This window comes from Lactuca virosa, chromosome 5 (genome assembly GCF_052849685.1).
Source record: "Lactuca virosa cultivar CGN04683 chromosome 5, Lactuca_virosa_CGN04683_v6, whole genome shotgun sequence".
Lineage (NCBI taxonomy): Eukaryota > Viridiplantae > Streptophyta > Magnoliopsida > Asterales > Asteraceae > Lactuca > Lactuca virosa.
Window position 1 is genome coordinate 442,014,371 of NC_136430.1, and position 25,263 is coordinate 442,039,633.

The window sequence follows — 25,263 nt, forward strand, 5'->3', positions numbered from 1 at the left end:
TAAGCTCGAAGGCTTAGTGAGTTACCCCCAAAATACCAACGCCATGCCGATATAACAATAACATATAACATATAAGTAAATAGAACAACCATGAATCTCGAGTCTAAAATGTGGCTGGTCCGCCCGCACCGGGCCTTCAGTCTACCTGGTCCACTCCCTGAGTCTACAGTATGCATAATGAGCATTTAGCATGACTGGACCGCCTCGCAGGCCTTCAGTCTATCTGGACTGCTCTCCGAGCCTTCGACACGTCTGGACCGCCTCGCAAGGCCTTCAGCCTATCCGGACCGCTCGTTGGGCCTTCGGCCTGACTATGTGCCCTCCTAGGCCTACAGTCTATCCGGTCCGCCCTGGGTATGTTGGCCTACAGCACAAAGCAGGATCGTCTCAACCCAACCCCAAACCAAACAAACATGTGCACATAAATATCATACGCTAACTCATATCATATAACAATCAAACTGATCTAACAGATCACTAATCATAGCAACATCCTGCACAAATATCATACGCTAGCTCATATCATATAACAGTCAAACTGATCTAACAGATCACTAATCATAGCAACATCCTGCATAAATATCATACGCTAGCTCATATCATATAACAGTCAAATTGATCTAACAGATCACTAATCATAGCAACATCCCAATAACCGGGATACAGACCTAACCGGTCACTAACATAGCCTCATTCTATAACCAGGACACCAACCTAACCAGATCACTAAGCATAAGCATCTCGCCATCCTAACTACCAGAACGTAAATCAATAAAAGCATATCATGCAATAAACCAGGATACAAATCCAATAAGGGCCAACATTGGTGCCTTAGACCCTATTAATATAGTGAGGATAACTCACCTTGCAATGCCGAACTGAACCATAAAATCGCGCTCCCGAAACACTGCCCCAAACTCCAACACCTATAACCACCAATGATCCATACTTATAAATTTCCAACTTCCCAAAATGCCCCAGAATTCAATTAGTCAACCCTTGGTCAAAGTCAAAGTCAACAGTCCATATTGACCTCAACACGTCGAGTACAACCAGCCACTCGCCGAGTTCCTTGCATAACTTGCTAACTCGCCGAGTCACTTGAGTAACTCGTCGAGTTCCTAATGTTTGCGGCTGTAAAATCCTTGGCCAACTCGTCGAGTTTCCCAGCAACTAGTCGGGTTCATGCATGTCCAAAGGTCGGGAAAACCCTAGCTGACTCGTCGAGTCACTCTACTGACTCGCCGGGCCCACGACAATCTTCATCGGACTCGCCGAGTCGACCATGCAACTTGCCGAGTCCCTTCAGTCCAAATCCATACAGACGCTTATTAAGCCGTCTTAAGGTTCCATATTGCAGATCCAACTTCCCAAGGCATGGTTATCACGTAAAGTTGCAAACTTTACATGCATGCAAGGCTCTAAGATCTTATAATGACAAAACCAAGCTTGAAATGGAGTTTTACACTTGAGGAAAGGTTCACACTTGCTAAAGCTAAAAGCTTTATGGACTTAGAGACCAAAGAGAGTTCAGATCTGAAGTTACAACTTCAGATCTTAGCTCATACCCAAGAATAGCTTCTTATTATGCTAGAAAAGCCCTAATCTTGAACCAAGTGAGATCTATAATGAAATGAGGTCAATATAATGACTTGATACCTTCCAAAATATGCTAACTGAGGTAGATTTCCAATCCCCACATGTTCCTTGCTTCTAGACACTTGTTCTCCAAGTTCTTCTCACCAAGAATCCTCTTCCAAATCTTAAAACACACAAATGAAGCACACACACAGGAATTAGGGTTTGCTGGACTCTCAAGAGGCTGTAAGGGGGCTAAAGGAGGCAAATGATCCTTTAAATAGGGTGCAAACCCCCGGAAATTAGGGTTTCATCCTCCAGCTCCTACTCGCCGAGTCCCTTCCTGGACTCGGCGAGTATGTCACTTAAGCACGTGGACCAACCCGCTTCTACTCGACGAGTCAGGGAACCTAACACGTCGAGTAGACCTTGAAATCATGAAAATTTATAACCATAAATCAATACCTGAGAATCGGGGCGTTACAATATTCATGTCCTTTTGGCCTTTATCTGCTATGAGCATTGGGCAATGACTTTTGACATGGCCACTCTATTTGTAGTTCCAACAGGCACGTCCCTCTTGTTGTTCTGTCCACCTCTCCTTCTCGACTTGGATCTTCCACTATCCCCACCTCCTATGTTGGACCCCCTTCCTCTATCTTCAATACCCAGAAGACTATTGTAAGCTTATCCAACACACTGTCTGCATAAATCCTCACCAAGGATTAAATCGCGAATGCCTTCAAATGTTAGCTTAGCGCCCCATATGAGCTGCTAACTGTTGTCACTGTACCAGACCAACTATCAGGCAAATATGATAATAGTAGCAATGCCATGACTTCAACTTCAAATTTAATATCAATCGACATTAATATGGATAGGATTGAATTAAATTCATTAACATGATCAGTCACTGAGCCACCCTCCTTCATCTTTAGATTTACCAATTGTCGAATCAAGTGAACCTTGCTCGCTGCGAAGGTGTTTCATACATGTTAGATAATGCATTGATCAACTCATGAGTAGTCTTCACATTGACAATGTTGTAAGCTACATTCTTTGCCAAGGATAATCTCACCACACTAAGTTCCTTCCAATCTAACAATTCCTAATCCTCCTGCTTCATTTGTTCAGGTTTACTCTTGGACAATGGTTCATGTAAATTCTTCTGGTAGAGGTAGTCGTCGATTTGCATTTTCCATAAACCGAAATCATGCCCATTGAATTTGTCGATCTTAACTCTCCTGTATTCAACCATAGCTCTGATACCAGTTTGTTGGGTGACAACAAAACAAGTTAAGCACTTAAGACAAATATCAAAACAAACTTCGGTGAACTTGCGGAAATAAAACGTTTGAAAATGTAAATCAAGTGAACACAATATTCATTGTGGTTCTGTCAAGGTGACCTACATCCATGGGAAAATGAGAGAGAGGGGATTTTATTAACTTCCAAGAACAATTATAATCACGCACAAAAGGTTGCACCTTACTTGAGCTCTCAAAAGAAAAAGAATCTCTCTTGCTTACTAACTGCTCCAAAGGAGTGCTCTCAACCTCACAATGATTACTCTCTTGAAATTTATGCGCACACATAATGATGGAGATATGAGTGTATTTATACTTGAGGGATCAGAACTAAAACCCTAATGGGCCAAGCCCATTGTCCCATAGGCCCATGAATGGTGACAGCCAATCATATCCCGCCATGCAACATCTTCTGAAAACATCCATCCATGTCATACAACCCATGAGCATCAGCAACACACATGATGGACCACCATGACCATAGTGGAGAAACATGATGCACAGGTGGAGCATCATGATCACTAATGGTCCAACATCCATCATGGTGGCACAACATGATGTATTTCTTGAGCATGATCATCTTATAAGAAAACATGGATCAACATGGCACAACAAATGAATCAATATGACGCATCATGTACTAAGATGGTCCATGATGCCGCAACATCTCCTCCACGACACAACTCGCTTCTTGATGGAGCAACAACATATTCATGCTCAACATCTCCACTTGGCTCAACATCTCCTTGGCTCAACATCGCCTTGGTGCAACTTCAGACATGATGGCACATCATGCTATCATTTGGTGCAACATCCTTAAGGACGGTGCAACTTCCTTCTACATGGTGCAACATGATGTTCTATGTTGCTCCAAATGCTCCAAGTGCTCCAAGTGCTCCAAGTTGCTCTAAGTGCTCCATGTTGCTCCAAGTGCTCCAAGTTTCTCCATGTTGCTCCAAGCCACTCTAAGTTGCTCCAAGTCACTCAAGTTGCTCCAAAACTCCTTTTGGAAGATTCGTTCCTTTGTCGGTTGATCTGTTACTTTGTCAGATGATCCAAAGTCATCTTAGATGATCCGTTCCGTTACCACATGCTCCATGAACCTCAAGTTCTCCATTGAGTTCTAAGTGCTCCAAATGAACTCAAAATGCTTCATTCAAGTGCTCCACTTGATTCTAAGTGCCCCGTGTTGGACAAGACTTTATACCTCAACAACGAAGGAGTAGGTCGGAGGTGGGAAGAGCCGACATACATGTCGGAGGTATGAGAAGCTGTTGGAAGAAATTGAATCTGGGTAAGGAGATGAAAGAAATTGTGTCACATGCTAGGAAAAGGATAATGGAGTTGGTGGTGGTGGTAGGGGTGTGTGGCAACGTTTTTGGTGGGTCAATAGAGAAGAAGCAATATTGGAGGTGTGATGGTTGATGGAGAAAAAAGCAACGTCCATATAAACAAGGGGCAATCAAGAAAAATGGCTTCAATCAACTATTTTTTTCCATGACCGGGTAAGAGGTTGGCTAACCGAGTAATAGGCTTGAATGTCATTATCAAACACACTAACCAGATCGAGTTAGCCAAAAAGCTCTGACCGGATCCAATCAACATTAAATCAAAGTGCCCCTAAGATGATTCCACATTACAAAATGACACAATCCCAATTTCCGTTTCTTTTTTTACCATCGTTTTGGTTTGTATATGCTCAATATATATATATATATATATATATATATATATATATATATATATATATATATATATATATATATATATATATAAACTTACATATAAATAAAAGACAAAACTTTAAAAATGATCCATGTGATTTGCATTTTTTTTGGGGTTTTGGTCCGAACCTTAAAAAAGTTGGATAAATGATCCTTTGAGCATCTATCGTTGCTCATTTGATCCCTTCAAAAACTAAAAAGACTATGTTGTCATTTTCATAATTATTTTTCATTTTAATTTACTATTGTTATTCAAAGAAAATGTAACATACAACCCCCACATCTCACATATTCTACTCCTAACCCAATCTCTTTATTCTATGTTTTTTTTCTTCTTCTTCCTATAAATAGCTCCACGCCCTCCACTATTACCCTTGGTTCCTCCTCCACCTTGGGTTCAACACCCATCACCACCAAACGATAATCTCGTTGGAAAATAAGAAACAATCGCCAGGCCACCTTGCAACCTACCAAACTCGACACCTTCACCACAAATCGAACCATCAAGTGGTCTGATCCAAACCATCTTGGTCAGTTTTCAATCGATACCATTGCCACCGTGTGCCTTCGCTCCAATCTCGTCGGAGTGCACTTCCGCGCGATCATTGCATACGAGATCAACACAGGTTGACTCCCTTTAACACCAAAATAAAACCCCTGAAGAGAACCACTCAAAACCTCACCAGAAAACATGTCCGACAACCACCTCCTTCATGGACCGTTGAATCTATACTCTGTCACCAAATCATCATCGGATCTTCACATTATTGCTAGATCGTCAACGATATCCACATTGCCTCCTCCGAATCCCTACCTCATTGAGAGAAATAAGACAAATAGAGATATTGAGATTCAGATAGAGGGATAAAGGAGGTAAGGCAAGCAACGACCTCGTTGCTTCTGTTATGGTGCATATCGACAGTGGTGGTTACGACGCTGCTGCTACCGATAGTTGCGGTGGTCCCATGGTTGCTGTAGTGGAGGCCGACGACAACTATGGTTAGAGGTGCTGAAGGAAAATTGTAGGAAGAAGAAAAGATAGGGGGTGTGTGGGCCCTTTTTTATATTTATAAATGATAATAACTTTAAAAAATAAAAATTGAATATATCAAGGCTATAACAATTATTTTATTTTTTCGAAAGGACTAAATACCCAACGAAAGATGTTAAAAAGGACCATTTATCTAATATTTTTCAAGTTTGGACTAAAATTTGGAAACAATACAAACCATTTTTACAGTTTTGTCTAAGTAAAAAAATTATTTTGGATTAAAGATTTAGATTCTAATTTTACCGTTTTCGTATCGTATACTAAACCATTTAACTAAAGTTTATTCCAAATCTATTATCGTAGATGATATGATACATATTTATTCCATATCGAGATATCGTAAATGATACCTAACAACACAAAAAACATTTTTGCATTGGGAACAATAAAAATAGAAACTAAAAATCAAAGACACTCTTTCGTACTATATAAATGCCCTGGAAACCCTTTCCCACACTTCCCCTTTACCTTGTACGTACTTGCGTTCGCCTTCGCCTCTCCAAGATCCGTCAAAGGACACAAACAAACCCTAAAGCGCACACACATAGGAAATATATCAACAGAGAAAGGGATCAGAGATTCTTTCTCAATCTCTTTCCTCATCTCGCATCACTGCTCAACGAAATCCAGGTACAGATTCACTCATACTCACTCTAATCGATTTTTTCCTTTTATGTTTGCACATATAATGCTATTTTTATTAGATTTGTTGTTTTTGATTTGTTTTCCGTTCGCCGATGTTATTTTCTTTATATATGTAATGACTGGTCGTTTGTGGTGCTTTTGGTTAGGGTTTTGATTTAATTTACAATGGCGGCTCCGGCAGCGACACCGCAGCAACCTGTCTCTGCTCAAGTTGTATGTATCGGTTTCTTTAAAAATTTAAAGATTGCTTGTTCTATTTTTGTGATCTTGCTGTTTGTGAAGGAATTTAAATTTTTTTGAGTAATTTATGGCGGTCGTATGATTATTAGCTTTAAAATTACGTCATATTGTTTATTATTATTATTTTTTTATTTTTTGTTTGCGTGGTTGTTTTGTTATTGAAATAGGAAAATGATCGTTGATTCTGAATAGAATGTGGTTATGACTTGAACGTGGAAATGTGGAATCTTACTAGTATTCTGTTATTAACCCAACGAAATCCAATCATCTTTTTTCTGACATTAACATAATAGCTTACACTCCTGCATGATTTTGGTTTCTACCTTTACTATGATTTTGAGCTTTGAATTATGTCACACTTGTATTTTATGTTGTGTAGCTGTAATTATGATTCTTGCAAAGGTCCAAAGCCAATCTAGGTTTGTTTGCCTTCCTCTTAGACACAAGGTGTAAGGCAATGTAGGTTTTGGATTCATCTGAGCAATACGAATATGCTTTGTGCTTTGATGATTCTTCTATTGATGTTAATAGTCAATGCTGATATTGTTAATGTTAGTTGAATATGAATTGTTAAACCATGTTGGTCAATATTATTTTGTATTATTTTGAGGTTAATTGGTGACTCTACTAGTAGTTTCCAATAAATCTGTATACCTAGGTTGTGTTTTTGAGTATATATATATACCATCTTTTCTCTTTTATTGAATACATGCATATGTCAAATGCATTACTTTATGAGTGTATGTGTCTATACACTTATTAACAATCTTTAAGCTTTAAAGTACTTAATGTGAGTTCCTATATTCTTATACTGTTTGCATTGCTGTGGATAATCTTTATGTCTTGTTGATAAATAGGTTGGCAATGCTTTTGTTCAGCAATATTATCATATACTACACCAGTCTCCTGGTTTAGTTTATCGATTCTATCAGGATATCAGTAAACTTGGGCGCGCTGAGGAAGATGGTTCCATGAGCATAACCACTACCATGGATGTATGCCCTTTCATTTGTTTCCTGTGACATTTCTTGTTTTTTTGGTTTTGATTCTAATGATATTTTCTTGCTTTTATTGGGATATGCATGCAGGCTATCAATACTAAAATACTATCTCTTAACTATGATGAGATCAGGGCTGAGATTAAATCCATTGATGCACAAGAATCTTTAGATGGTGGTGTCAATGTTCTAGTCACTGGATACCTGACTGGAAAGGACAATATTGTCCGAAATTTTACTCAATCTTTTTTCCTTGCACCACAAGACAAAGGCTACTTTGTGTTAAATGATATGTTTCGTTACATGGAGAATGCCATTAATAATGAAGTAAACAATGCTCTTACTGAGGATGTTGAGGCTCCTACTAATCCTGAGCAAGGTGACAAAAAACATAAAATTTAGTTGATATTATAAATTTAAAAGCGTCTTTTGTTATGTATCTGTTGAAACTTTTTATCTGTAGTGCCAAAAAGTGTTCCTGTGGTTGAAGATCCTGTCCCTGAAGAGGCTGTTGTATTGGCGGAGGAATCTGAAGGGGAAGTGGTGTTTCATCCACCGGAAGCTGTGGAGGTTGCTGCTACTGCTGTGGAGGTGGAGGAGGAGGAGCCGGTTGCGGAGGTTGTTGATGAAGTGCAGGAGGTTTCACAGCTGGTTGTTGAATCCAACACCAAAGTTGAGGAAGTTCCAAAGAAGTCATATGCTTCTATTGTAATGGATCTGAAGCAGAGTGATGTGCCTTTCTCATCCCCACCACCACCTGCTACAAGGAAACCTCAGCCAAGGATTCAAGAGCATCAGGTGAATAATGCTCAGCCAATTGCCTCAGTCACTGAGTCAGCTGCTTCTAATGTTGATGCTGTTGAAAATGGCATTCATGAGGAAGAAGGTATGCTTACCTTCTTTAAAATCATGTTCATGTTTTTGCTTACTTACACTCTGTTTGAAAGTATGTTGCTCCTTTAATAAGTTCTCTCATATTACTCCATTTTTAAAACTAAAAGTATTGACTATATTCATTTTTTCTAACATTTATGGATTTTCAAGAATACCCTTAACAATATTAGCTTTTTTACAAATTTGAGTATTTGACTCGTCTATTTTGTTACAATAACTTTATATATTGTTTTATTACACAAATGAAACCAAAATGATTTATTTGTATGTAACTAATTTCAAATTAATTATCATATTATTAAAATAAATATTTTATTAAATAAAAATAGTTACATTTATAACTCACATTTAAGTAAACAATACACATGCATTTATAGAGATATTACACATACATTCAAAGGAATGTTACACTAGTATTGCAATAATATGTCAATCGTGTGTTTTGTTTGATGTTTTTAATAATAAAAAATAATAATTTTTTTAATAAGTTTGAAACATCAAAATCAAATCAACATATATTATAATTTGATGAACTTCAATTAATAAATTATTATTACAAGCAACAAGTTTTAATGTTAAAGTATCATTATACAATTAAACAAATTAAATATACAAAACATTCAAACTTGAAAGACCAAATTGTAAAAGAAAAGTCACCAAATGTGGTGCAAAATAGATTGAAAAATGCAAAATTTGGTGTAGTCATTACAAATTTCATTTTATGAAATGTTACACCCATACATAGTGATCTTACACATACATTTAAAGAAACATCGCACCAATATTAAAATATTAAGTCAAAGTTGTATGTTATTTTTATACTTTACTATGTTTAAGTTATTAAAAAGTATTGTTAAATTAGTTGGAAACATTAAAATTTATGTAACATTAGATAATGCAACTTTATTTTATAATTTAATATTACAAGTAACAAATTATATAGTTAGAACATCATTATACCATTAAACAAAGTAAAAATATACATTACAAGCAAACTTGAGAGACCATTAATGCAATTTTCACATAGTATTAAAATGTAATAATTGTAATAAATGTAATAATAAATGAATATCAATCTTATTAATGCAATTTTCTTTTTCATTTCAATATTCCTAAATAAAGCCCAATTATTTTCTTTGTTTATTTATTTAGGGGGTGTTTGGCTTAGCTTTTCACAGCCAAAAGTCCTTTTTGGAAAAGAAAAAAAGCAAAAGATGTTTGGCAAAACTAGTTTTAAAAGCTACTTTTGGAGTTTTGATACAAGGAAAAGGAACTTTTTGGAAAAGTCAGGTTTTCCTGACTTTTTGTAACTTTTCCAAAAAGGACTTTTGGGCTGTGAAAAGCTAAGCCAAACACCCCTTTAAATTATTTGTTTAAATCTAAAAGAGAAATGAACAATTCAATTTCAATAATTTAGTATTTTTATTATTTTGCTTATAAATTCAAACTTTTAAATGTTTATACATTTATATTTAACTTTTTTTAATAAACCCGTGTAGTACATGGGTCCCACAACTCGTTGCAGTATATAAGTCGAATATTGATGTTTTCTTTAAATATGTTGTTGTGTTGTACATAAATGTTACACATGCATTTATATAGATATTAAACATACATTTATTAAAATATTATACATATATTTCCAGAAATATTACACAAAGATTACAATATATAAGTCAAACTTGTGTGTTATATTTGAATATGTTATTGTGTTCTATGTAAATAATACACACGCATTTACAGAGATATTACACATACATTTAATGAATATTACACATATGTAGGCATACAGCTAATGAAATTTAATAGATACCTTTGTAGAAATATTACACTATTTTTGCAATATATAAGTCAAAAGTAGGTGCTGTATTTTAATATCTTGTTGTATTCTACATAAATATTAGACATTCATTTATAAAGACATTAAACGTACATTTAATGAAATATTATACATACATTTAAAGAAATATGAAAGTAGTTATATAATATTATATAAATAAAAAATGTGTATTTTATTTAAATATGTTGTTCTGCATTTATGGAAATATTACACATATTTAATGAAAAATATGCACATACATTTAACCAAATATTACACTAGTATAAGAATATATAAGTCAAAGTTGTATGTTTTATCTGAATATATTACAAGTAACAAATGCTATGACAGTTCAAAATATCATTAAACAATTAAATAAAGTAAAAATACATAACATTCTAAGTTGAAGGGCCAAAATTGTAAAGAAGAAAATTTAGAAAGCAAATATGGTGCAATGAATAGAAAAACATAAACTTTGGTGTAAAATGTGAGTTTTTGTGTTGTTTTGGGCAGCTGATGGGTATTCGATCTACATCAAGGGTCTGCCTATGAGTGCCACACCTGCTATGTTGGATGAGGAGTTCAAGAAGTTTGGTCCTATTAAGACCAATGGCATTCAAGTTCGAAGCAACAGGGTTCGTGTCCACTTCCTCTAATAATAATAACACATTTTTTTTTTTTTTTTAAATTTCACGAAACTCATATGACAGCAACAGGGATTCTGTTTTGGTTTTGTTGAATTTGAGACGCCTGAAGCTGTTCAAAAGGCCATTGAGGTATGTGAAATTCATTCATCACTTTGGATGGTAATGTAACGGAAGTTATCTACTTATGATGACGTGTTTTAGGGTTCACCTGTTGCTATTGGTGGACGCAATGCTGTTGTTGAGGAAAAACGATCCACAAACTCTAAAGGCAAGATATCAATTAAAACTTAAAATATGTGTTTCTCATCATATCTTATAGATTTATTTATTATTTATAACAACAGGAGGAGGATCACGGGGAAGGTTTCCGATTGGAAGGGGGGCTGGATTCAGGAACGATGGAATGAGAGGGGGTCGTGGAAACTTTAATGGTGGTGGTGTTGGTGGCGGAAGAGGCTACAATCGGAGCGGTGACTTTGGTGGTGGGAGGAATGATTATGGCAACAGAGGCGGCGGCCGTGGAGGAGTACCAGCAAACCGTGGTGGTGGTGGAGATGGATATCAGAGAGAGCGAATGAACCGGGGGAATGGGATGGCTGTTAATGGAACAGCCAAGAACATGGCACCACGGGTTCCTGCTACTGCTTGAACCTGTGAGTGAGGCATCATATGATATGATATGATGATGGTTTTGTTCGAGATTGGTAGGGGAGGGGGGATAAAAAAACAAGACTTGATTGATTTAATTAGTTGGGAGATTTTTGTCTACGATAGAAAAAGCAAGCGTGGGTCGGGTTTTTGGTCATTATTTATGTTGTGTAGTATAGTTGCCCCAGCTATTTTATTTGTATTCTTTTTATTTTTCTTCCTTGGAACTTGGAATTTCGAACTGGATTTTGGTAGAGTAGAGATGATTTTATTGTGCCTATTGTTATTGCCTCTTTCATCGTCTGAAAGTTGAAAAAAATATGATTTGCGTACATCGTCTTTTTTGCAGAATATGAGAGAATCAGATTTGTTGAGTATAATTCTTGCATTGAGCGAGAGGTTAAAGCCTAAATGGACGTGATTGATTCTAAAACTCCCCCTCAAGCTTAAGTATAGATGTTGATCGTCTTTAACTTGTTACAGTTATAAGAAATTTAAAACTTGTAACAAATATAAGAAATTTTACTTGACACGCAAGTAGTGCTTTAGTGAATATATGAGCGAGATGCTTCTAGTTTTAGGCGTTTGTTTTTTTGAAGCCAAAATGTCTACAGTCTGCGGACAACAATTGCAAAACTCTGCAGCAGAAAAGGTGGACTAAACGCCAGCTGTCTGCAATAAAAAGTCTGTTTAATTTTTAATGTCTGCAAGCTGCTGAAATAAACTGAATTTCAAATAAATTAATTTTACAAACTTAAAATGGTTTTTAAACACAAAAATACTAATAATAATAGTTGTACAACCTTGAATAAAATTAATGTTTTACAATAACAATTTCATTTATAATTAAATCCATATTTTGCATCAACTGCTCAACAATTTCATCCCGTAACTAAGTCATATATTCACGGTCCGCTGCCGTACCATGTGTTGGAACCTTGTCTTCATCATCATCAACGCGCACATTGTTATTTCGAAACGAGTCAGTGGGTTCATCATATCATGCGAAATACTCATGACTCAGTCATTCTTTCCTTATAAAATTATGAAGCGCGAAACATGTCATGACAATGTTTCTTTGTGTAGAAATCGAGAATGGTGTCATCCTCTTTGATATAGGGAATCGTGCTTTCAACACACCAAAAGCACGCTCAATGATGTTCTGAAGTTTTGAATGTCCATTGTTAAAATTTTCTTTATTGGTTAATGCACATTTTTGACGAAAATCCCCAATCCAATATCTCACATTACAATACGTGGCCATAAATCCTCGAATGTCTGCGTACGCGACATCACAAATATAATATTTCTCTATAAAAATACAAAATACTAATCAATTTTCAAACTAAGATAAAAATATTTAAAAAACCAAAAACTTGTCTGGTGGTGGAAACGTGAATGATGCATGTGGATCGACTAATGCTTCTAATAATATTCTAGCATCATACGCTACCCCTTCCCAACCGGCCACAACAAACGTAAAAACCATGTTGAAGTCGCAAATTGCCAATACGTTTTGGTAACAATCGCCCTTTCCCCTACTTCTATATAGATAATGTTTCTTAGCAGAGACAACAACATGTATCAAATGTCATCAAGTGCACCAATTGCTCCTTTGAAAACCCTTCGTAGTCTCCTATTATGTCTTGGAATGTTTGGATTCAGATTAAAAGAAGTTGGAACTATAATGTCTTTCGCGAAAAACATCATTTTTTCCAACACTTCATAAAAAAATTTATGAATTGTTTGCTTTGAGTGTTGAAATCTCCGCTTGATAATCACGTAACGTTGGTTATGACCGATCATCATAAAAAACATACCCATCTCCAAAGGGCCAATGACCTAGTGGTAAGGAGTGACTCTCTAATATGAGAGGTCATGAGTTCAAGTCTCGGTGGAGACATAAGTGGTTATTTAGGAGTAGGTTAGTTAGTTTGTCGTTAAAAAAAACCCCCATCTTTTCCTCAACCGATACATGTTTGCTATCCTTTAACGAGTAATTTACTCTAAAATGAGCACATAGTCAGACAAAGGATTCACGAGACATGCGTAGTAGTTCAACACATTGTAAAGGATTACGTTGCAATAACTCTAATGTGTATTCGTGTCCTGTCATTTCCGAATCATTGTCACGTACTCGTTTCACACTCCTCTTCCAAAAATAACGGACGTAAAAGTACATAAGAATTACAAGAAGTATCTTTTGATCGTGGTCCATTATGCACCTATTAATCAACAAAAGTAGAACTTTAAAACATAAATATTAACTAAATTCACGTAGCAAAAAACAACACTTAACCATATTTCAAGTAACCATATTTCAAGTAGCAAAACAAATATTATATTAACCATATTTCAATTTTCGAGTAGCAAAAAAATAGCACCTTAACCATATTCCAAGTAGCAAAAAACATTGGACAATGGTTTCAAATTTCAAGTAGCAAATAGTTCCAACAAAAAAAAAAAAAAAAAACTTATCAAATAGCTCCAACACAAATAAAAAAAACCTTCAACACAAGAAAAATCATCAGACAATCTTTCCGTCCTTTAAAACTCCTAAACTTGTACTCGTCATCTCGATCCATCCTCGTAATATCTCGGGAACAGTAGGAAAATTCATCCACATCTCTCTTATATTCATGGTCCCTCCAAAAATGTGATATGCAGTAAATCGTAGAGGATATGTAGGGCCTAAGTCAAGAACCTCTAACTTCTCTAAACATTGAGGAATTGTATACACTTCAGTCAAATGTTGTAGAGCTTTTTTCCTTTTAAATGCTAAATCGTCAACAATAATAGAAGGTTTATCAGGTGAGTCACTAGGAGCTCTAGGAGTTGAGGGTTTAGCCCTTTTGTTGGGGTTACCAGATGGTGAAGCAGCAGAAAGTGGTGGCTCACAAAAAGGCTCACTAGCATGATGGGAAGTGTCATCATCATCATTTATTGCAATAGAAGGGGTGTCCCTAATATGAAGTGGTGGAACATGACACAAATATGATACAATTCCTGATGATGTTTGGGTTGAGTAACACTTGAAATTACCCGTGACACTATTTCCATCAAAAAGACGTACACAAAGATCTGGAAAAGGCAATGTAATTGTTTTCAATGAAGCCGCCATCGGATGCCCCTAAACCCAAATGTAACAAAAACTAGTATAAGGATATTTGGCAACTTCAAACATAAATGTTTAATATATATATATATATATATATATATATATATATATATATATATATATATATATATATATATATATATATATATATATATATACCTTCTTAAAATCATCTCACTCCTCGGCTGTTAAGTTGAAAGTGTTTGTTTGAGAATTGTATATATTGTTAGTTTTGTTTTTCAAATATAGCAGTCCTATATGTATTTGGCTTTCATATTGTCATATGCGTTTTTCATTTGTTTTTGAGTCAAATCCATGCCAAATTTTTCCATAAGAACTCTTCTAAGCCTTATCCATGAATCATTGTGCAAACTTAAACATTTTCTTCCTACATTCTCAACTTCTTCAACACAAGTTTCCAATAAAGATTTTAAATGCTCATTGGTCTATTGTTGTTTCTCTCCCATTTCTAATAACCAATATATCATAGAAGCTTTAGGTAAAGCAAATAAAGAACTGATTTCATGTCATAAACATAAAAAAAGACACTTTCACCAAAAAAACAACACATATACATCATGATTTCACATTTTCAGCAAACAAAACCGCAAATAAACACCATTATTTCACAATTTCAACAAAAAAATCATATAAACATCATTATTTCATAATTTTAGCAAAAAAACAGCATATAAGCATCATTATTTGACAATTTCAGCACAAAACAACACTTAAACAACATTATTTCAGCAAAAAATAGCACATAAGCATCAACATTTCGATTTTTCAGCAAGACACATAAACAAATATTGTGTTTCAACAATATTTAACAAAATTAAACAAGAGAAAGGCTGTTTTCAAATTTTCAGCAAGAAAGAAACAAGAAAGGCTACATAAACATCAGCTAATTTCAGTAAAATGGAGAGTTTTTGAGGAAAATACCCTTTAATATCGTACTAAAACAGAAAAAATCATCAGAAACAGAAGAGTTCTTACCTGTTTGTTGCGTAGAGGATTTGTTACCTTCGATGGGAGACTGTTCGCCTACGATCAGAGGGGAGGGCAACGGTGCTGATCGGAGCTGATGAATGTGAAGACGATGCTGGAAGCAAGGCAGGATGCGTCGATGGTGGGAGGATTTGAGGGTGGGAAGTTTTGATGGAGGCGCCGATAGAAAGAAAACAAAAGGCGTTTATTTATTTATTTAAAGGTTAAAAGAATTTGCAGGCCTTAGAAGTGGCTAGTCCATGTCTGTGTGGTGAAGACCTCGCGCAAACGTTTTTAGATCTACGCATTTCGAAAAAACAAACACACTGCAAGGGTATATGTCTGTGCGTGGTTTGCGCGACACAGACAAAAGTGATTTTGTAGATCTGCAGCAAAAAAAAAACAACCCCTTAATGTGAGGTACACCGATGTGCTTGGCTTTTCATGAAAAACATGATAGTTTGCAATGTGGATAGCTCTCTTATTGTCACACCATATGTTCATTTGTTTATAGATCAAAGGAAATCAATTTCACCTAAGTAAATTTTCAACCATATTAGCTCACATGTGGTTTGAGCTATAACCATGTATTTAGATTTTGCACTTGATTGAGAAACAACATTTTGTTTCTTACTCTTACCACTTGTTCGTAGGATCACCATCATCATGATAAGTTGATACCTATGATTTTGGTAATGCCATAGCCTGATGCATCCTTTATCTATTTCAAAATATGGACAACGATGCCCCAATGTGAAGTTATAGGAGATGACATAAACACACTGCTTACCATGGTTACTGGGAAATCGATATATGGTAAGATAATCATTAGAGTTTGATTTTCGCACAATTTTTTTTATATTTTTCTATATTCTTAAGGAGATCTCCATCATCTACTCCAAGTTTTATATTTGGAATCATTGGGGATTCACAAGGTTTTGACTCTCATATGTTGTAAATTCTACATATTTGTAGGGACGTTTCGGATACTTTTATGAATGATTTAGTGTTAAAAATAGGGCAAAAGGTACTTAATTGCTTTATATTTGTATTTTGCAGCTAAAAAGATGCAATGATTAAATAAAAGTTGAAAATGACCAATTTAAGCATATTTTCGTGAAGTATGAAGCAAGAAAAATAGCTAGAGATTAGGAAGGAAAGAAATAAGAAGATTCTCAAGATAAATACAAAATTTAAGGATTCGCGACGCGAAAGTTCTATTCGGGCCATAATTTTAGGTCGGTTAAGAAGTCTATAAATAGAAACCTGATTTTGGCCAAATGTAGAATATCACATAGAAGAAGTCATAACACATCAACATAGAAGGTTCATAGCAGAGGAGACGTAGAAGAGGAGTAATCGATCCGAGATGAGCTGTTTCGGTTTACTTTACATTATGTTTAGCATTCCTTCGATTTCTCTTGTTTGTTTTATCTTGATAATGGGTTAAGTTCCCAATACTTTTGTTTACAATGTAGATGAACTTATTTGATTATGTTTTGGTTCATTGAAAGAATATTAGAATTTATTTAATATATTATGTTTGCTTGATTTAAAACGAAAAATCTCCAGAAAAGTCCCTATATTTTGGGTCAGTTTACGAAATAGTCCTTAAAACGGAAAATCTCCAGAAAAGTCCGACGAGTATACGTGACCGATCGATCCGCAATGTGAATTATCATTTTGGTGGTCTTCAACTCCGGTAAATTGAGCTTTTGGTAAAATGAAAATGGAATCAAATTGATGCTAGCTCCAGAATCGGCTAATGCATTTGTTTTTATTAAATTTCCAAATTCACAAGGCGAAGTAAGGCACCTAGGATCTCCCATCTTTATTGGAAGACCTTCAATCACCACATCTGAACATTGCTCATTAAGTACCACCTTATATAACTTCTCCATATCCTTCTGATTGTGAATAAGATCCTTGAGAAATTTCGCGTATGTGGGCATCTTAGTAATGGACTAAATGAATGAAGTATTAATCAAAAACCCTTTCGTATGTTCCATAAACCTCTTGTGTTCCTGTTCCAAGAGATCCTATTTGGCTTGATATAGGTATGGAAGGGGTGGATGATGGGGTTTTACAAATGAGGAATCATGATTTTTTTTCCAGGTCCCTTGATGTGGCATCTTGGCCACCACGTCGTGGTAACTGGACAGAGTCACTCTTTTCTTCTTTTTTCTAATCTTTCGGGTGATTGATCAGACTGCTTTTCTATTGTTTCAAGGACCACCATAGGCTCTAATTTCTCCCCTTCTTCTGTGGATACATCCATGACATAAGATTTTGTGTTTGGTTCTGTGTTTCTTGGAAGTGAATTCGACAATCTTTCTTGCACAAGCCTTGTTAATTGACTGATTTGTGTTTGGATACTCAAAATAGATGCTTGTTGACCCCGGAGAGAAGCTTGTTGTTCTCTAAGCGCTGCATTCATGGCGTCATGTCTTTTCTTGCTTGCTTCCATGAATCTAATCAATACTGATTCAAGATCGACTATCTTTTCGGGTTGGGCTTGTTCTTTTTGGTAAAAGCCGTGATTTTTTTGTTGATATTTCTCCTCCTTTTCTTTCTTGTATTCATCATATGGCTTCCATCTTGATTTCCTTCAATCTTCATCATATCTATCTCTACTTGAATATCAAACTTGAGATTTCTTGTACCCATTTTCATCTAAATTGCAATCCTTTGTAAGATGTGGTCCGCTACAATTGTCGCACCCAACTAACGCATGAATGGATTGCCCCATCATTGTGATTCTTCTATCCATGGTGTCGAGCATTGTAATTATTGAAGCAATACCTTCTTGCCCTCCATCTCCATTCGATATTTGTCTAGTAATATCCTCCCTTGGGTTGTGATACTCTCTTGAATGTTTTGTAAATTCTTCAATAAGAGTCTTGTTAGTAGCAGGAGCTTTCTTCGTCATAGGTCCGTGGGAATCTAATAGTTGCATGGTGCTCACATTGATTCCATCATAAGAAATGGAGATTTCTTGTTACACGTTTAAGACATGTTGAGGGCAATTTCGTAGCATTCCCTTGTAACGCTCCCATGCTTCGTATAACGACTACCCATCAAATTGTTAGAAATTATGTATATGTTTCTTCAATTCGGAAATCCTTGAAGGTGGACTACACTGTTTAATAAACTTGTTTCTTAGTTTTTTCCATTTAGTGATAGATCCAGGTGCAAGTGACTTCAAACTATCTCTTAGTGTAACACCAGTCAAAATAGGCCAACAATAATCACATGTGATTATGTCAAACAAGTAATATAATAAACTTACTTTGTAGTTCATGGAAAATTCTAATACAAATATGAACTTTCGTACATACCTTATGGTATAAATCAAAGTACACATCCATACAATTCCAAAAGATTTTAACAAATCTCAATCTAACTTCGCATGAAGAAGTTATGATAACCTCTAACACTATAAATCTCTATAATAAGAAGAAATTAAAATATAGTGAGAGTTAGCTATTGGAATCTAAAAGAAAGTTGTAGTACTCGGAAATACCTACACGTGGATATAAAGAACATTAATGTGAGAGTTATGATTTTTATAAGATTATAATAGTAATAAAAACACGTCGAAAAACGAAAGTCAAAACTAGACAAAATGACCAAAACGAAAGTTGTAGAGAATGACGAGACCTACACGGATATATAAGAGTCATTGAGAACAGAGTTCGTATGCGAAATTCGAAATTGAAATTTTACCGTCACACGCACTCGCGCACAGTGCGCTGCACGCACTGACACCCGATTACGTCGAGATACGGGATGATGTGTCACGCTGAGATGAGGACACGTGTCACCATCGTACGGTTCACACATATTTGTACGGCGTGCAATGCACGACACATGCTCCAAAATTGCTATAATATAGCAGGTTTCGACAACTCATTTTCCTCACCCCACTCTTTGATTATCTCTCTATACCGTTTTGCGTGCCATCGCCCCGATCGACTCTCAAAGTGCTAACTTGTAATTTCTACCTTACACCAACGTTTTCATACTCACATGTGAGTTTCACGACCCCATTTTCCAAATCTTTCCGCGCGCGCGGGGGGGGGGGGGGAATACATGTCTAAAATGCAACTTGACATAGTTGTCACTAATTATAGTTACATAATTATGTCCATAACATTAAGATAATATTATTCCCGGTAGTTACTCTGCCCAAACTCTTTAGCTAATATTATGCCTAGTTGTTATGCTAATTCACTATGATAAATAAGATCATACCTAGTTGTCACGCTGGCTAGTTGCCAGGAAACGCTGAAACTCGTTATTATAGCCACTCTTTGGATAAGCTTAGTACCTAGTGTTACTTTGCACAAATTCTCGGCTACGCAAAATGCAATATATATATATATATATATATATATATATATATATATATATATATATATATATAAAATTAGGAAAATTGTAAAAATACAATGCAAATAACAACACAACCGACAAGGGGAGGCCCCCACGACAAGAGTTAGATGAGGCACAATTCATCAACACGCTGATAGACTTTCAGCTAACGCCCGACCTATAATCGTTAATTCTTAAGTGAACGAGAGAGATATGTATAGATCCATACGAGACTGACACTCCCACCTGTGGTTGCTAGCTATAACCCGACAACAACTTGAAGCAAGCATAACTTTTTGAACACATCGACGCTCGATGAAGCATCGTGGATTATCAGGATCAACAGTCATAACTAGATTATAGGAACTCATTGTAACTTTGTCAAACTAAAACTAGCTATCATAAACTACTACTAGGAACTAATCCAATTAAGTAGTGATGTACACACAAACTCGAGGAAGCAAGTTTAGGTTAACCATCATCTAACTATCTTTGATTACCACTAGGAACCTACCTATGGAAGTAGTGATAGTACTCAGAAACTCAAGGAAGTAAGTTTAGGTTAAAAAACAACTAAATACCCGTACATATTTTATAACAATAAATCTTGAGGAATCACCAACATTATGTTGACCTTTCAAACCACATGTATTCTCAGGAGAATGAACCCGTCTGAAGGAGGAGATAACCCCAGTGATGCAGCCTGGAACTTATGTGCTTTTCTTTTGTACTTTGCTTTCGTAAACTACTTGTATATCGAACAATTATGTAATACATTTTATTTAATGAATAAATAGCTATGTTGTTTAGTACATACTGTGTATTATCCAACACATATCTTGACCTGAATTCCAACATCTTAAGTTCTCACAGCCTGGCGTTTCTGACGCCGGCCATGGATGTGACAACCTTTCTTGACACAGAAGCTTCCCGAGAGTTAGCGCATACACGTTTTAAGTGATGACCACGGTGTGGAGCCTAACTCCCACGACATGGCAACCAATTTTTGGGAACTATATATATCGAACTTTAGGTCAAATTTCGGGAGTATTCTTGAGAATTAAGTTAAAAGCTACGACTAAAACCCTCTGGAGAACCCTTGGAAGTTGAGAATTTGTTTGATGTTCAAGCTTTGATGATAATTAGAATAAGAACAGCTTACAATCTTTCGGTTTTCTAGCTTTAACCATGTCTAGAATAATTAGCTTTGATGTTATGTTTCTTTCTGTTTTAGTTATGGGCTAATCACCTTATACTTCTGTTTGGTGAAGATGAACCCGTGTTCTTTGTGGTTATTTCTAATTCATGGATGTTTTATGTTGATTTTACTAGTGTTTGATAATCACAATCCTAGCATGTTGAAGTTCTAGCTTATATTGCTTATTATACAAATTTTGTGTAGTAGGTGATCATTCTAATTGCATGAATTTGTTATCTAGTTGTTTATGACCATTAAATAATTAGATCATTGATTGAACAAATCCTAGGGTTAAGTACATAAAAGTTAGCTACTTTGATTGTATTAGAGAGCATAATTGATCAATAATTTGTGCTTGAGTTTCTTGTCTTGATCTTGGATAGGTAATTCATAGATTTATCATTCATATTCCAATTCGTGCTTATCTCAATATATAGATTTATCATTCATAGTCCAATTCGTTCTTATCTCAATTTTGTATCTAACTTGTGCTTGATCATTGCATAGTAATTCATAAATTGGCAAAACTAGGTTTTGAATCATGAAAACTAGTAATTTAATGAATTAGTAATCAATATACTTTATCCACTAGAAATCAACCATAGGAGAGGGGGAATTCGGAACTAAACGGAAGTACTCTTTAAACTTGAATTAAAAATCATTTTATTTTCTTACGTAGTTTTAATGGTTGTTTAATTATTAGTTGATTGAATTAAGTTACTGAACTTGTAAAATTAGTAAAAACCCCATATTTAAAGTTGTTTCTTAGTTTAATTATTAGTAGTTATTTTCTAAATAAAAATCTCGTTCCCTGTGATTGACACCCGACTTACCTAAACTATCCTATAATTTGACTAGGTACACTGCCTAAGTGCAATTAGTTATTTAAGTAGGTTAGGTTTAAAAATTTAAAACTGGTAGTATATAAATTGTACATCAGCCACTCTACATTCAAGGCTTGAAAATATTTAGATTTTGATCTTTAACATAATAAGAAGTCTTCCTTATTTTGATATGATATCAATTGCTTAATATTTCCAAGATTCTTCTGATAGTGTCAAACAAATTTTGTTGTAAATCAATTATGCTCTTCCTAGAAATTCATGGTTCTACTTCTATTTTTTTCATTTTGAGTGCAATGTACACACAATATATGTATGTGTGTGTTTTTTTGGGACAACAGACAATTTTATAAAAAAAAAAAAACAACTCAAGAGAGAAGCTCAAGAAAGATTACAAGAAACAATCTAAAAGAGGGGAAGAGTTCCAAGCATGCCAATTAAGAGTATTACAATTAGACCAACATTTAATCTAGTTGAAAGTAGTTAGACTGATGTCATCCGTAGTCGAAAAAAATCGCTCGCTTTTCGTTCATAAAAACAATAGCATTTCTCGCCTTCCAAATCATCCAAAGAGTGGTATAAATCAAAGACAACTTCAGCTTCATCAATTTTTTACTTCCAGTAGAGATCTTAAGCATATCATTTAGCTCCACACGTGAAGTAGGATGTCTAATGAGAGTAGAAGACCAACTCACCAACCATCTCCTTAAGACAGAAGCAAACGAGGTACATGAGAAGAAAATGTGATCAATGCACTCCTCAACATCACAACAGAAGAGGCATAAAGTGGTCGAAAAATTTATCCCACTCTTGCGCAAGTTTAAAGATGTAGGAATTCTATTTTTAAGTAACCTCCACACAAAACAATTGATTTTCAAAGGGATCCATTTAACCCACTTAAAATTCTCCAAATTGTTAATTTTTGACTGATTAACCATCAATAATCTCACAACAACCGAAAATATATTACCATCATTCGCCTCCCAACACCACTTGTCCATTCCATTAACAGAACGAAAAACTGGTAACTGGTTGACCAGGTCAGAAAATTGACGGGATTCCCTACCTTGACGAAGTTGTCTCACCCAATCACAGTCGTACTGAACCACTTGACCATTTTCAGTTTTTACCCTATCTGCCACAAGACAATCTTTCTTTCTTTCCATAGCATAAAGATTAAGGAAATCATCTTTTAAATTATTATCTCCAAACCAATGATCTTTCCAAAAGAAAATTCGCATCCAATTTCACAAATGCTTGACCATACACCCTTTATACTAATTTTAGCAATTTCCTTACCATCAATAAGCTTCAAATTGTGAATGACTTTTATACAAGAACTCCAAAAGGAATCATACCTGTTTTTCAATCACCACCACCATTTAGCAAGGAGAGTTAAGTTAGCCGAATCAAGACATCCAACGCCTAGGCGTTCCATATCCTTTGGTTTAGTCACCACAACCCATGCCACCCAATTGATTTTTCGCTTGTCATCATCACCTCCCCATAAAAGCTGCCTTCTAATACCATCAGTAACATGAATAACCTTTTTAGGAGCTCTAATTAAAGAAAAGTAGTATAAAGGGAGGCTATTAAGAACCAAGTTAACCAAGGTGAGACACCCACCAATGATATGGCTCCAATGTTTAGAAAGTTTAATGTTATCGCCAATCAGTAAACCTAAATACGTAAACTAGAAGGAAGCATAATTACATTTTAAAATGCTAGCAAGTCTCTCCACTTCATGATTATTCACACCAGCACCATACACTTTGCTTTTGTGCAAGTTAACTTTCAAACCCGATGCAAGAAAAAACTACAAAGTAACCTATTAAGCTTAGTACCAATCACATATGACATAGTGCAAGCAACATTGGTGGAAGATTTTTGCATGTTTTTGATGTTGCATTATATGCTAGTCAAGTTCGTCAAGCGGTAAAACAATCTTAACTTTTATTTGATTTGGATATGGTTCTTAAAATATATTCTTATCTTTTTGTTTTAATTTCTATTTTGGAATAACATCATTTAGAAAAATCTACTCGAACACTTAGTTTCTAGATCTTCAAAATCATGCAATAAATACGTTATATAGATTATAAACCTGAAACTAACAATCAAATAAGTAAATCTAATCTTAAATAGCATACGGACCCGATAAGTTGATATCTCATTTTTTCTATGAATATCTTTTTTGAATTGTTAATTAGTACATGTAGTCTGAATTATTGTTCAATAACTAATTCCCATTCGGTGTTTTATGGTTACTCTAAAATTTAGAAATAAAAAATTAGGGTTCAAACTGAATGAAAGAATTCAAAACATATTATATTTAAGGGATATTGACACAAATGTTCTTAAATTTGTCAAAAAGTACAGTTTTACATTGACATCATGTTGAAAACTAAATTTTGTAAGTTTATTTTTTTCACTTGTGCTCTCGTTAGATGTTATAACATTTTTTTAGGTTACCATGAAATAAATTTCGCAAAAAAAAAAAAAAAAAAATAAAAAAAAAAAAAAAAAAAAAAAAAAAATATATATATATATATATATATATATATATATATATATATATATATATATATATATATATATATATATATATATATATATATATACCCTAACTATGTTTTTATATACTTCAAAGAATTCATGCAAAACAAACATATTTATACATGAAAAATATGCTAATTTAAACATTGTATTTATGTTTTATTAAATACTTATATATGGTTTTTGTTTTGTCGATTTATAAGGTTTAACCGTAAAAATATATATATTTAGAAGTATAGATACATTTTTAGAAGTACATATACATATTTATAAGTATATCAAGCAAAAACTTGTTTATATGTAAAAAATATATTTATATTTCTATAAATATAAAAGTAAGTATTTAAACTTCTAAAAAATGAATCTATATTATTAAAAACATAAAAATACATATTTACTTTTAAAAATAAATATTAATACATATATTTCTAAAAGATATATTAATATATTTCTAACAAACATAAAATGCATATTTATACGATTTTTTCTAAATAAAAAGATTTTTTTTTATGTTTTTAAAAGTATAAATATATTTTTTAAGAGTTTAAATATTAATGTCTTTTAGAAATATAAATAACTATTTTTATGTGTTTGAAATTACAGATATATATTGTTTAGAGACATAATTGCAAGTTTG

The 25,263-nt window shown here is 34.6% G+C and overlaps 2 protein-coding genes and 1 pseudogene across 3 annotated transcripts; 2 read left to right on the top strand and 1 right to left on the bottom strand.

Moving 5' to 3' along the window:
• The first annotated feature begins 6,089 nt into the window (after nt 1–6,089).
• LOC145114124 (nuclear transport factor 2-like) lies at nt 6,090–11,883 on the top strand. 2 transcript variants are annotated; one of them, XM_079050128.1, is made up of 9 exons: nt 6,090–6,290; nt 6,452–6,518; nt 7,403–7,540; nt 7,634–7,922; nt 8,007–8,429; nt 10,770–10,891; nt 10,967–11,032; nt 11,105–11,171; nt 11,248–11,883. In XM_079050128.1, exons 2-9 carry the CDS (start codon nt 6,471–6,473, stop codon nt 11,550–11,552), a joined length of 1,458 nt encoding a protein of 485 aa, XP_078906254.1. In that variant the 5' UTR covers nt 6,090–6,290; nt 6,452–6,470; the 3' UTR covers nt 11,553–11,883. The 2 variants fall into 2 exon arrangements, with proteins under 2 accessions (XP_078906254.1, XP_078906255.1); XM_079050129.1 differs by having other exon boundaries at nt 10,973–11,032.
• A 6,781-nt stretch (nt 11,884–18,664) lies between these two features.
• LOC145117974 (small nucleolar RNA R71) lies at nt 18,665–18,764 on the top strand (annotated as a pseudogene).
• A 3,800-nt stretch (nt 18,765–22,564) lies between these two features.
• LOC145114243 (uncharacterized) lies at nt 22,565–23,311 on the bottom strand. Its single transcript, XM_079050246.1, has one exon. The coding sequence runs from the start codon at nt 23,309–23,311 to the stop codon at nt 22,565–22,567; it is 747 nt and encodes a 248-aa protein (XP_078906372.1).
• Nucleotides 23,312–25,263: the final 1,952 nt, after the last annotated feature.

What these genes read in the sequence shown, in the direction of transcription:
- LOC145114124 (XM_079050128.1), top strand. Translation starts at nt 6,471, where the DNA reads ATGGCGGCTCCGGCAGCGACACCGCAGCAACCTGTCTCTGCTCAAGTT. An exon ending in AACCTGTCTCTGCTCAAGTT is followed by an intron (nt 6,519 to 7,402) that starts GTATGTATCGGT and finishes GTTGATAAATAG; the next exon opens with GTTGGCAATGCTTTTGTTCA. An exon ending in GCATAACCACTACCATGGAT is followed by an intron (nt 7,541 to 7,633) that starts GTATGCCCTTTC and finishes ATATGCATGCAG; the next exon opens with GCTATCAATACTAAAATACT.
- LOC145114243 (XM_079050246.1), bottom strand. Translation starts at nt 23,311, where the DNA reads ATGCGAATTTTCTTTTGGAAAGATCATTGGTTTGGAGATAATAATTTA.